Here is a 14,258-nt window from a genome sequence, read left to right as displayed (position 1 = left end):
GAGGTTCCTGTTATTTCCTTTCACTGAAAAACAAAGTCCATATTACTGTGTTTGAACATTGCAAAACTAACTAACAAATTACTGCTAAGAGTTTACAGTACTGGTCTGAGACCATGGAGGGCATGAACGATGGAGAGGTTGGAACTGACCTCACACACCTTAGACATCACTTTGAATATAGTAAATAAGCCATTCTGATCCCAGCAGAAGGTATCTATCTGCCTGCTGGAGGTTGCTACTGATTCTTGCAGAGCTCCTTCTGGGCATCTTCATTTCAATTAATAGGACACCAACTTATTTCAACAGCTACATAGCATGTCTTTCTAACTATATGGATTGTAGCAATTCCTTGCTTCCCAGCCATGTGCAAGGATCACACAGTAAGACAGTGTGAAGCATTTAGAGCCTGTGATAATAGAAGCCAGGTACTTGCAGAGGGACTGAACTGAAGAGCCTGTAACAAAGACAGGCTGCCAGGCAATCTGGAACTGTGGTTTTGGGGGTCTTTGGTGATTGGAAGAGGAAAAGGATCCTGGTGGGTGAAGGCAGTGATTATAAATGAGCCTGACTGAGTCAGCAGAAGAACTCTTCTGTACCACACCTTCCACTAACAACCTTGTAGTTATTAATGCATGAAATAGCTATCTTCAATCCGCTTTCATCCACCAGGAACTTGTGGAACAGGCTGAGCAAGGCCAGTGGGTAATTCTGGCACTCATTCACTCAGTATGTTGGTGGCAGGTCAACTCTGTTCTGTCTGAGCTCAGTGCTCAACAGGTAAAACTGCCTGGCCCAACAGAGAGAAATCAGATGACAACGCTAACAGGATTCTTCTGGCTTGTCACTGATAACACATCAAGACAGAACAAAGCTCCCTCTGCCACTGAACTTATGCTCTGCCCAGCAAGACACCCTTTTGGATAAATCCTCACAAGCATGCTATTCTTTAGGCAGAAGAGGATATAGATCCTGGATTTGTGCTATGAACAACTGAATAAAGAGGAAGACTCAAAAATCACATCAAATCGAGATCAAACTGTTTTTAAGGTATTCTTAACAAATTTGATGATTTTTCCCACAGACTACTGATCAACTTTGGGATCATGCAATACCTACTCCTGGAGCTATTTACTATTCTGCTGAAATGAAATACATAGTCAGCTCCAACACATGTAACTGTAGTCACATGTGAAATCAAAGCAGAGGAGAACCACAGGAAAGAAGGCAGCAGGAACAGGAAAGCAGGAATCAAAGAACCTTGGAAATCTGAATGCATATAGCCCACTTTCTTAGAATAAATCCTGTAAGTCTTGGAGCACTTCTAAGTCCTGACAGAAATACCTGCTGCCCTTAAAAAAAACACAAAAACAAACCTGCATAATGTACTAATGCTGAGGCTTTTAACTTCAAACCAGATGTTCTCAGTGACATGTAAAAAGTCACAGACATAGTCCAGCATTTCCTGTGCATCTTCCACACTTTCAATGCTACTGAGGAGGAGAGTATGGAATATCAGATTGCTCGTCCATATAGAGTAATTTCTGCCATGCACATTAGAAACTGACTAAAAAAGGTGGCAAAATCCAGTCATAGTGTAGTTTCTGCTTAGCAAAACCTCAGTTTAGTTTTAAGCTTATATGCATATGCTGTAACATGGACGGATTCAAGAGCCTCACAGCTGCAGGGAAAAACAGACCATGAATAGTGATAGGGTCCAAATAAAAGCTAGGGTTTCCTAATCCTGGCAGCCCACTGAGACAACTCACTTTCACAGCGGGGAAAAGGCCGTGTCCACTGTCCCAGGTTAAGGCAGTGCTGAACAGAGTTTCCCACTATCTGGAAGCCTGGGTCACAGGAAAGGCTCACTTTTGACCCTGGCTTTAAATCAGCAGAAGAGGCCCGCAGATGTGGTACGGATCCTTGCAAAGATGGACAGTCTGTGGACAAAATATATGCATACAGTAAGAGATACAGCTAAATGCTGAAACTAATAACTTTGTTATCTGATTGTTTGATCCTGCATAAATTTATCCAGGAGAAAGCTTTAGCAAGTGTTTAGTACACTACATTCTGCTTGGGCTCAAAGGATTTTGAGAATCATCAACATATAAAATCAGAAAAGGAATCTGTAGGAAAAGAGGTGAGGAGGCAGTAGGTATTTTAATACTATCAAATTATTTTTAGAACACAAGACAAGAAAAACTTCTTTCTGACCCAACACCATCTTCACTCTTTCCCCATCTCAATTCAGGAAGCAATAAATCTCTGTCAGAGATTCCAATGAACTCTTGTTACAAAACCCTGGAATTCGAGGAATGAAGGACTGAATGTTCTAACCGTTGAATTATCAAAATAATTTACTCAAGGTTAGTAGGGCAAAGGCTGCAAGCTAGCATATTTGACCTCATAAAAGAGTCTTATAATATTGTTCAGAACAAAAGGGTTCTAGGAAATAAAGTTCTAACCAGCACAAAATATACTCTTGTAATCTATCTTCACTCTTCCAACAACTCCTGGCAGGAAATCTGGCCAGGCTAGTACATTTCCTTTTTGGAGTTCTTCTGGACAGGATGTAGCCAGAGATTTTACCTATGGATTTAAAAGAGTTGATTAGGTACTGTTTAAGGACCATGTAGGAAAAGAATGCAAAAAAATATTCCTTCTACGTCTGCATGCAACACTAGAACACATCATTGAATAAGTGATGTTCATCCTTTCTAGTACAAGAGGCTTCTGGCTGAACTATTTGTTATTCTGTATTTATAAGCCAGCTAGCTGTGGACAGGCATGTACTGAGGCAATACCTGAAGGAATACTTTTCACACAAGCAAAGCATAAAACATAGTTATTGAAACACAATTGTGTTTGTTAGTGTGAAAGAAAAATGTATATATGTCACAGAAAAAAGCAGATATGAGAATGCAACCTGAAGAGAAAACTTGATCTTTTTGCAGAAAAATGTCAAATAGGAGCCAAAAGGAATTTAATGTTGAAGATCTGCATTCCACAAACCCTGCTAGCACTGCACCATGTTTAAGGAACAGAAACACAAAAAGGAGCAGTTTGATAAAGCAGTTTGTTGTTTCTGGGACAAGAGTTTTGTGAATTCAACACACTAGGCTCTTCAAAACACTGCAGGAAAGGCCTACCCATACCAATACTAAGAGCAGTATTGGCATTCACTTCAACCAAAGCAAGACACGGCCATAACTGAACATGTACTGAAACAGGAATTATATAGGCAAATTAAGGATAGGAGAAAGGAAGAAACACACTGTTAGACCAACAGCAGATTAATTTCCTGAGAGAAGATCTGGTCAAATATCTTTGATGTAAAAGTATTCAATTTAAAACACAACTCCTTCAGTGATGGCACTAGGGGTTTCTTTTGCATTCTTACTACAAGAAACTGAAATGCCAATGGAAATTCTTAAGCGGTTTCAGTATTGTCTTTTAATGTAAAAACAATTATTTCAATACGGTAAAAATATTTCTACTTCTTCACCATGACTCTGAATATCTATTAAACATAGTAACATTATTACATTTCCATCTGGCCACCAGCAGAAGCAACCTGGAGACTACAAGCCCAGATGGCACAGCACTCTTTAAGCCATTCAGACACCAGTGTAAATTATAGGCAATAGTGAGAATATGCAGACAGACCCTTCATGATGGGATGTCACAAAACATTCCATAGTGATCCCCTGCAACAAGCTCAGATGTCTCTGCCCCAACACTTATTAAAAAAAAAAGAAGGATGTCTAGTTCCATTGGATGCTCAGTGAGATTTCTGCTACATGAAGGTGTTTTAAAACTGCTACGGAAAAACTTGGGCTTTGGGTTCACGATTGCCTTTGTTCACTACAACTCCAAAAACAGAAACAAAATACAGTCCCAGAAGGTGACTGGGGCTACAACGTATTATTGGCACAGTACTCCGCATTACGTTTCTCTCTGTCAGGGCAGATGCAATCATATCTCAGCCATTGAACTACTAAAAAAAACTATATGTACCCTGAGGAGGATAAATGAGCTGTAAAGGATAATTAAGGATTTCCTTTTCTTTTAAGATAACAGGGAGGAAAGTGGCCCATAGAGAAAAGATCGTTATTCAATTAAGAGAACATGTGAGTAATTAGGCTACTGAGACTACTTCCTACTTTGTCTCTTCTCTGCTGGAGAGTCATTCCAGCAATTCACTGGCAGGGAGGAATGAATGTTTCCTTCAGCAGAGTGAAAAAAATGAATTAAAAAGAGCAAAGATGAGCATCACAGTGGCTGTGTGCACCTCAGTACAGCCAGCCCGCCCATACAATACATGCAGCACAACCTCAGGTCACAGCTGGCTGGTTAGAAAGCACAGGTCTGGCAAGTTCACGATAAAACAGTTGGGAAACTGCCTTTCTCAAAAGGGTGACTGGCTTCCATCAAGTCTCCAATGGATGAAATCAACTACCAAAAATATTATTTTATACTGTCTGTGAGAAAGGAAGGCACACCATGAATCTCAGACTGAATTACTCTCACATTCTCCCTACCATGAAATCCAGTGAGGTAGATCAGATCTCACTTCAATGGTAGGTGCTGATGGAAACTGCTTAGGACAATGACTGCAAACAAATTGCAAGGAATCTACAGGGAAAATTTTCCACTGTGTGAAAGGCAGGATTGGGAATCAGCCCTTCCAAGCCATATGATGGAGAATGGAGACCCAGAAAGGACCTCACAGTCCCATATAAAAACCTCAAATTTTTACTGCTGTCTACTCAGCAACGGAACAAACAGATTGTTGGCTTACCTACAGAAAATTAATGTGCAAGTGGGTAACTTAATTACACAAAGAAAAATCTTAAAGAGTGGACTTTGCCTTTATGTAATTCACTGGGCAACACATTCTGTGACCCCACTTTCCTTTATGACTGAGAATAAGAAAGTAAGACTTACTGAACAGTTCCAGTTTGCCAGAACAAAAGTGATAATAACTGAGAGTAATAGTGATTTACTATTCCAAGCTCTGAAATGAATGAGGTTAACATTTTTTAGGAAGCTTACTTGGCCCAGCTCCCTGTCTAGTCTCACATCTGTCCTTTCAGTTGAGTAATATGGATACCACAAACAAAGGGCAGGATTTTTTTCCCCATCCTAACTGTATTGCATTTGAAGCAGTTGGGAATTTAATCCACTACTGAGAAAGACACAGAAAATTGCACTTAACCTCTCCACCAGTGTGTCCTGTAAAATCACATGTATACTTATCCGCTTCAAAACTGCTAGTGAACAAAAACCTGAAGATTTAACTTGGCAATGCAAGAACCGATGACCCTGAAAGCCAAGAACAGTAGCAGATGGCTGGACAGTTCTGAACCTAGCAGAAAGCCAACGTAGCAAAGAAAAGGAGAAAGAAGTAGAGGAGACATTTGGATGCTGGAAGCAATGATTATGTTTTACTTTTATTTTCTGTTCATTTTATTATTTCTTATTTGGACTATGGATAACAAACAGCGATAAACCACCAAGTAGTGGTAAAAAAATCCAGAAGAGCAAAATCTTTTAATTCAAAGACCTCTCCCCCAATAAGTGCACCTAACTTTGAACATTAGTCCTTGCTGTTTAAGTGTTACCAACATTTTCACCATTTCTGACCTTCAGGATTGAAATGCTAATGACCAGGAAGTGCTGATGGAGGAAACTCAGGTTTGCACATAATATCAAACTGGGAGGCCCAATCAGTTTGCTTAAGGACAGAGCTGCAACTCTAGGGACCTCGACAGGCTGGAGGAATGGGCCAACAGAGACCTCATGAAATTCAACAAGAGCAAATGGGAAAGAAAAAAACCTCAGAATGATACAGGCTGGGGAAATCCTGGAGAGGGAGCAGCTCTGTCAAAAAGAAACTAGGGGCACTGGCAGGCAGGGAGCCTGAGTATCAGCCACCTGTGTGCCCTGGCAATAATGAGGATCTACAACATCCTTGGTGGTGTGAACAGAGTCACAGACAGAAAATGAAGGAAGGGATTATTCCCTCTTCTCTGTGCTTGCTACACCACATCTGGAGTATTGCATTCCATTTTGGGCTCCTCAGTACAAGAAAAACATTGCGAAGCTGGAGGGCATAAAAAAAGATGATGGGCTGGAGCATTTCCCCTGTGAGAAGAGGCTGTGGGACCAAGGCTGGTTCAGCCTGGAGCAGAGACAGTTTTGGGGACACCTAACAGCAGCCCTGGTATCAATTGGGAGGTAATCAAGTATACAGAGTCAGGCTCTTCACAGCAGTGCATGGTGTGGCACAGAAACAGTAGTCATAAACAGAAGTGAGAGGTCCAAATTAGATATAAAGAAAAAAATTTCACCCTGAGGATAACTGAGCACTGAAGCTTGTCTTCCAGAGAAGCTGAGGCATCATTGTTCTTGGAGACATCTTTTGATCTACACTGATTTTTTAACTCTGTGAAAGTTTAGTGCCAAACCTATATTTTTGATATCTCAATAAAAGTAGCCTATCATTTGGTTATCCTGTTCATTCAGACTTTTCCTAGGACTATATAGCCCAGATTTTTCATAGTGTCTAATGCACTGACATAAATTCTGATGCCTCCCCTCTGAAGTTTTACCAGTGCCTTCACACAGCACAATGAGGGAACTGTAACCTGTAAAGCAATCCATGAGGTTGTTTCATTGGGTTTTCTCCCTCTTCTAAGAGGACTGCTAGCTTCTGTGTATGCCTTCATTTCTCTTTCAAAGCTATGAAGTATAGGAAGGCTCAATCAAAATAGAAGGTGACTCAATGTTGATTTTACCACACCCAGTTTTACTTAAAGCTACTCTTCTTACTATGCTAACCTTATTTCCCTAGGTCAGAGCTTCAATCTGGTTCCTACTGACTTCTGTAGGAACAGTAGTCTATCCACTATGCTAACTCTGAATGCCTTTTCAAATGCTCATCCTACACTCAGAGCCCTGTGCTCAGACACTGCAGTAAGGACTTACCTGCTGTGGAGAAAGGACATAATCCCAAATGTTGAGCTGGCTGATGGAGCCCACAAAAGATTCAGCTGGGTTGAATCCTTCTCCTTTCTGATCTTGCTCTTGACCCAGTACAAGCGCACCACCACCTAAACACAGAGAGAATTAGAACGGGAAGAGGAAACAAAGCCTCACAGCAGGAATCCCCATAGGAGGATTAAAAACTAAGCAAAACAAAACTTTTGCTATCCTATGTTACTAAGATTTCATTGTGCAGGACACCAGCCACTTTCAACAAATTCTCTCAGCAAACATCTGGGAAGCCTTAACATAGACTGAGGTAAGTGAGTGTAACAATTTGGAAGTGACTCTCAAATACGTATTAATGCTAAACTCATACTGGTCAGAGCAGAAACTCTACTTGGCTGCTTCAGGAATGGTATTGGCTCTAAGACACCACTTCTAGCTCAGTATTTGAAGCATAATACAGAGCAATGCAAAATGCAGTTTTGGGCAGGCCAGACATATTTCGCAGTGCCAGCCTGCACTTCCTGCTTTAAACAAACACTTAGAAAGTCAGGTTGAACAAATTTGACTCCAAACCCTCAGAAGCACATTGGTGATTAGACAGTCAATGTTCTGACATGCCACACATGCTAAATTTCCTCTCCTCGACCAGCAGCACAGATGATGTGGACACACATTTTGCGTGTCACACAGTGTGTGAACAAGGGCAAAAAGTAATGGAGACTGCACACTTCCTTAGGTCTTGTCTCTGGGGATAACTCCAATGTAATTGGGAAAGACAGGGCAAGCATAAGGTACACAGATTAAATGCTTCACTATAATTTTTTTAATATGGATAGTTTTTTGAAAGTCTGTGTAAAATTGATTGGGGCAGTATGAAAACACCATCAAAGACAAATCTCCTTGCAGCAATCTAACATCAGGCCTTTTGCAGCTCTTCAACGGTGAAAGTATTCTCCTCATGTCGTCTTATATTACTGGCAAGACTTCTGATCACAGGAAACAAGAACACAGCAAAACCCACCTTGTTAGGAAAAAATGCAAACAAAACTTTTAAAAGATGCCTGAAAGTAACAGAAGAAGGCTAATTCAATCAACTCTGAGCCAACACTTGTAAGGAAAATGCCAGTTAAACTCAAGTTTGTTGTGTGAGAAACCTATTCTCACAAAGCCACTCCAAAATGAGCTCAGCGCAGGCTTCTCTGTGGACTAAACTCTGTCACCCCCAAAACAAGTTACCTACTAGCTAACCCGAGAAATGCGAACTTTGTCTTCAGCAAGGGTGAGTGAGGGAACTGTCTTCATGAACAAGAATAGCAAACACAAACCCTGCATAAATGTTGAATACGTGGAAACATACTAAAAACAGCAAAATAAATATTTCCTTGCAGGCACAGCAAATTCTGCAATAAAAACAGAATAAAGACAACAGATCCGGTGTAATATAAATAAAGCATACCAGGGATTTTCGAGCCAACAGAGAGACCAGTGCCTCCATCAGATAGTTTTCCATCGATGTATACTTTCCATGCACCATCCGTGCATGTCCATGTGACTGCAATATGATGCCAGTTGCCATCGTTCACTGAAGGGCAGTCTGTGATCCTCTCTTTCCCATTTACGTAAAGAACCCAGCTGCATGGAAGATGAAGGCATAATCAGTTGAATGCAGTAACTTTAAAAGCACAGCCTGTCCCACATGACTCAAAAAAATGTTATTTGCTAAATGAGGCAATCATGTTTACATCATACAAGAAATCCCTGTTGAAAGATCATCACAGAAGACACCTCTGCCTTGGAGAATTTGGAAGTTACAGTTATCATATGCAAAGCATAGTGAAATAAGTAGTGTGCTTTTGCACCAAAACATGAAGACACAAATCACAGCGCATAGTGGATTCTTAGACTTGCCCCTTGGGTTCATCCCTGCTTTTGGAGTGACACTACGAGTACTCTGAGTGCTGAGCTCCATTTTATTCAGTCATTTTCTCAATGTGTCATTTAAATATAAAGTAAATGTAGTCCAGACAGAAAATATCTTGCTTTCTAAATGTCACTGATTTCTTGCCATTACTCTTCTATTTAGCAAAAAGTGAAGGAAACAAAGCAAGGATAAAAACAAAACAAAGAGGCAACTCCAGCTACAGAGTATGGATGTAGATATGTCTACCCCCAAGCCAATATTCAGACTTCTGGTCTATGCTTTCTTTATAAATTCAAGACATCTGTAAGCTACAGAAAAGCATAACTGTGATTTACCCATTGTAATCAGTCAGAAGAAACGCATTATCACTTCCATTTTCCACTGCATAAGAAATGGGAGTCCCATAGTTTGTAGTGTCAGTGGATTTCATCCAGAATGTACAGGTGATGTCACCAAGAGATGGTAAAACACCATCAAGCATGACATATCCATAGATACCAGAGACTTCAAAATCAAGATTGAAACGAGAGGACTGTTCTGCAACAAAGACAAAAGATTTTTCAGAGCTATATTCCTGAAAACCCAGAAAAAGAATCAAATAGAAACTAAGCAAATGTAATAAAATTAAATGCAACCAATCTGCAGAAATTAATCACTTTAAATTGATCGGAGGTAAAAAGAATGTATAGCAGACTAACATCAGCCAGCATACAGAGCTTGCCAAGGCTAGAAAATGCACAGGGTTTGAAGAAAAATGACTGGAAATGAAGTTGTTTATCTAACAAACAATTACCATGAACCTTGCTTTTCAGTCCTCTACCAGTAAAATCACATATCCTTCTGCCACCCAGCAACCCAAAGAGGTGTGATCAGCTGGTTCCATTTTATTCACAAGTCAAAATAAAAAACAAACAAACCAAAACAAAAAGATTTTGTCTGCTCTAGACCTACTGAAATACACTGCACTTGTATGGAATAGCACTTCCATGCTGCTCCTCAATGCAGAGTGACATGCTTTACAAGGATACTACATGTAAATGTATCAAGTGGAGCTCTCCTGAAAGCTCCAACATAGGATGGTAGGTCTACATGATCTGTAGGTTCCCTGCTGTCTCTAGAATCAACAGAGGTTCTTCTACTTCAGTTTAAAGATTCACCAGCTCTTGATGTAACACACTGTACTTTTCATGGAGTGGCTAAAAGACAAATAGATTTGAACCTTGTGGTTGTGTGGCCTAACTCCAGCATCATCCGGGTAGCTCCACTATATGCGACTCAACTAGTCTGACCATAGGGAATTTTGCCCACAGAGAACTTGATGCCTTTAGGACTTCTAAAGCTGAGATACTGCATACTAATCTCTAACCATGTAATGCAAAGCTCTACATGAAATACGAGAAGTAGAAAGAACTAATTAGCTCAGATACACAGAGCAAATAAGAATTTAACTCAATAGGACTACCAGGTATTAAAAAGATAGAACTGAGCCTTAGAAAAGATAAATGAATATGCCATAGCACACATGCTGTTACTTGGCTGCAATTACACTTATTAACACTGTAGTCACACAGGCTCCACTCAGCCTCTTGGAGTCCCAATACCATAGCTGCTTTCTGGGGAAGCCGTATGAAATCAGCCCAGACAGTGCAAACCTTGCCCAGAGACTTAGTCAAGCCACCTTTTTCTGACACTTGTTCCTGTGTACCTGTTTCACACCTGCTGCCTGTAAAGCCAGGGGGACATTTACAAACGTACGAGTTCAAGGCATCCACACAGGTGGCTTGGTTTAAGCAGGGACTGGAGTCACACTCATTGATGTTCACTTCACAGTTTAGTCCTGTGTACCCAGTCACACACAGACACCTATGGAGAAAAAGAGAAGCACACTTCAAAGGTGGCTGCCGTCACGACAAAGAATCCTGACCATGAGGCCAGGTCCACAAATGGGAATGGCATATACTGAAAAAAAAAAATCAGATGAGACACTAGAGAATTAATGGAGTTTTATTCTGGTTGTTCCTTTAAGTATGCTTGTATTCTATTAGCTGCACAATATTTCTTCTTGATAGGGACAATGCAATATTTAAACACTGTCTGCATTTCTTCTTATGAAATCGGGAGAGGTAATCATTGCATCCCTGTGAATAAAACATGCCTTCTAGAGTCCACAGAATTATAGACAAGAGTCACTTCACATTTCAGGCATATGTGTGTATACTGAGGGAGAACCAAGGCTGTGGAAAGGCACCAAAACCTGGTATTTGGAAAACCAATGTGTCTGAAAAGCACCAAACTTCTGGGGAAGTTAAACCCAGACAGTAACAGCGGGTTCATCTCTCTGTCTACAATTATTGAGGATATCACACTGCTACTGGGATTTGTAACTTCTGATCTGAGTTCAGACACTGTAAAGCACAAAAATAAATATTTGGAAGATTCCATATGTGTTTGTATTTTATTCTCAATATGTATAGCTATGCCTGTGTTGCAGGCTATAGGAATGTAATATTATCAGGTACTAACTGGTCACCAACTATGCTTCTAGTGGAACACATGACAAGCCCCTGAAGCTTGAGAAAATGGATTTCTTTTGGAAAGTTAATATTAAAACCATTGCAGTCCTGCCATGCCTACACTTCAAACTTTGCATGTTTTCTTTGCCGTCTATCTTGGATTTTTTAAGAGTAAGGACACCAGGATTTATTTTCTTGCCTTTAAAAATCTCCTTTAGTATGCATAAGGGGACCATTGATATTGGATCAGGCTGGCAATTGCCTTGCTGAAATCTAAGAATGCTGAAGCACCACAACATATCTGACTTTCCACATTGTATTACATCAATCATCTGTTTTTCACCTGAAGCCGTTGATACCATCTCTGCATGTCGCTCCATTCCTACAGGGTCTGCTGAGGCACTCATCGATGTTTCTTTCGCACAAGACACCAGTAAAACCTGGGAGGCACTTGCAGGAGAAACCACCAACTCGATCTTCACAAATAGCCCTATTAAGACACGGGTTTGAAAGGCATTCATTGACCTCCATTTCACAGTGAGCACCTGAGAAGAAAAGAACAGAGTCACAGCTCCACTTTGAATTAACCAAAGAAAGAGTACCAACTCATTTCTGTTTTTTAAGGACTGTTGCCCGATCTTCTGGGAAACAGCAAACTCCAGGGTAGCTATGCAGGTTTGGGATTTACTCCATTAACTGAGGTCAAGTGGTCATAGAAGAATAACAGGAACTATCTTTGCAGCTGGAAATTAACACTCAGTAAACTGTAGGTAATGTAAATATTGACCGTTATGTGACTAATTTGGGCTGAATCAGGAAATCACCTGAGAAACTATTCTGAGCAACTAATGAAAAGCTTCTACAAAAGACATTTAGCTGGAATCTTAACTTTTAAAGAGAAACATGAAAGCCAGAAACATGTAATTCTGGGATTTCTGCTGTGAAAGAGGCTCTACGTTACAAGCACGGAAGAATGAGGCAACTGCATGTGATTTTATAGTGGAGCTCCTTGGCAATATGATAGTTAACAGATACGCCTCATTGTCAAAGAAATCTATGAATGCAGTATGGGGATGGGGAATAATTTTAATATAGTCCATCTTGCCTACTGTTACAATGTTTTTCTTTTTAAAATAAATGTTAATAATTTGCACCCATGTGAATGTCCTTACTCTTTCCTCAACATCACACAGTGAGTTCACAGCAAAATTAGGAATAGAAGACAAATCACTTTGTAAATTTTTCTGAAGCTGCACTTACACTCCAGGGACTCTCAGAGATTACATGGACCTAGGAAATCTAGTACATCCATATCAATACCTAATACATGTACTATATAGCAATGAGACTGAAACACATTGGACAGGGTAGGAAGACATCTTCTTGGTCAGAAAGAGTGAAGGCTGACTTAAAACAGAAAAAAGTGTACCTGTGAACCCTTTTGCACAGGTGCAGCGGTAACCATTCTTGCCATCAACACAATGCCCTCCATTGAAGCATGGAGTGGAGCTACATTCATTTATGTCTTCCTCACACAAGAGACCTTCAAAGAGCAAGGGTTAAAAGGCATGATCAAGACATACTCAAGGTCTAGGTGCTGTGGTGACTGAATGTGGAAGACAGAACAGCACTATACTGCTTGCATAACAAAAGGCTGCTGAGATCAGGTCATAATATTTCATGTTTGACTGCACTAGTGTGAACATCTACAGAGATCATCTGTGCTATTTGTATGCTGAGATGTGAAAGATGTGAAGCCCATGGTTTGTCTTTACAAAGTTTAAGTAAAATTCAGCAGCTGTTGCTGTCAATCACATGAAAAATAAGACCATTTCTGCTGGAAAACACCAAGTCTTTTTTTATCACAGAAAATTATTTCCTCAACAGTTTATTTCAATATTTAGAAATTAGGTGCTGTTTTTGCAAAGTACTCAAGCATGTCAGTTTCAATATCTTCAACATGCAGGTGAAAGTTAAAAAGACTGAGACAAAAAGATAAGAAAAAGCCCACTCACTCACCGGGCTACTGTAAAGAAACTGCATAAATGCTTTGTCTAGTCAGGCCATATTCAGTCTCACAAGCATTCTTCCTGTGAGGATTTTCTAATTCCCTAAACTTCATTTCTTTTTTCCTTTTTTGTTTTCCAGACCAGAAATGTCACAAACAGAACCATATGTGCACAAACACACACACAGACTGTTCTTGAATGCTCATCCTTACATTTCAAAACCTGTTCACATATATTAGAACCTTACTCTAACCTGTAGATTAGATTGCTTTACTGTTATAATAACATGGATGAATCACACAGCCCTTGTGTTTTGTGTTATCTGCTTGGCACAGAAACAATGCCTGTCTGAAGAAGAGCTATGAAGTGAAACAAATTACCTGAATAGCCCGGTTGACAATGGCAAACAAAGGTGCCAATGCCATCTTTACACATTCCATTGTTGTGACATGGAGCTGATTTACACTCATCAACTTCTGTTTCACATTTCAAGCCTAGAATGCAAAATAAAAGACTAAGAATGGGAAGACAAAACTTGAAATTGTTCAGAAACATAGAAATAATGACAACTTCATGTAGCAAAACATGACCGAATAATTGCATACATTACCAGACATTCAGGTTTATTATCTTCTCTTTAGATTGTGGCTTTTTTTTTTTTTTTTTCCTGAGTCAAAATGCTGTTAGAAAGGTATGATGTACATCGAGCAACGGACTGAACAATTCGAATTAGTGGCACTTAACATCTATCACAACTCAGAGAGATCACTTCTTGATAATAGCTGAATAATAAGTCATCTGTTTGCTTTGAAGCAATCA

The 14,258-nt window shown here is 40.0% G+C and overlaps 1 protein-coding gene across 1 annotated transcript in view; it reads right to left on the bottom strand.

Annotated features, from left to right (window-relative positions):
• The window catches only part of SVEP1 (sushi, von Willebrand factor type A, EGF and pentraxin domain containing 1), a 133,536-nt gene that overhangs the window by 43,938 nt on the left and 75,340 nt on the right, over window positions 1–14,258 (bottom strand). Inside the window, exons 22-30 of the mRNA XM_021298751.2 lie at window positions 13,820–13,933; window positions 12,860–12,973; window positions 11,774–11,975; window positions 10,623–10,780; window positions 9,253–9,454; window positions 8,453–8,628; window positions 6,991–7,115; window positions 2,466–2,589; window positions 1,767–1,937 (exon numbers count right to left, since the gene is read on the bottom strand). Coding sequence (XP_021154426.2) covers window positions 1,767–1,937; window positions 2,466–2,589; window positions 6,991–7,115; window positions 8,453–8,628; window positions 9,253–9,454; window positions 10,623–10,780; window positions 11,774–11,975; window positions 12,860–12,973; window positions 13,820–13,933 — 1,386 coding nt within the window. The remainder of the gene's footprint in view (window positions 1–1,766; window positions 1,938–2,465; window positions 2,590–6,990; window positions 7,116–8,452; window positions 8,629–9,252; window positions 9,455–10,622; window positions 10,781–11,773; window positions 11,976–12,859; window positions 12,974–13,819; window positions 13,934–14,258) is intronic.

The sequence above is a fragment of the Columba livia genome, chromosome Z (genome assembly GCF_036013475.1).
Source record: "Columba livia isolate bColLiv1 breed racing homer chromosome Z, bColLiv1.pat.W.v2, whole genome shotgun sequence".
Taxonomy (NCBI): Eukaryota; Metazoa; Chordata; class Aves; order Columbiformes; family Columbidae; genus Columba; species Columba livia.
The sequence above is the reverse complement of the archived record's forward strand: the minus strand, read 5'-3'. Positions and strand labels throughout refer to the sequence as shown.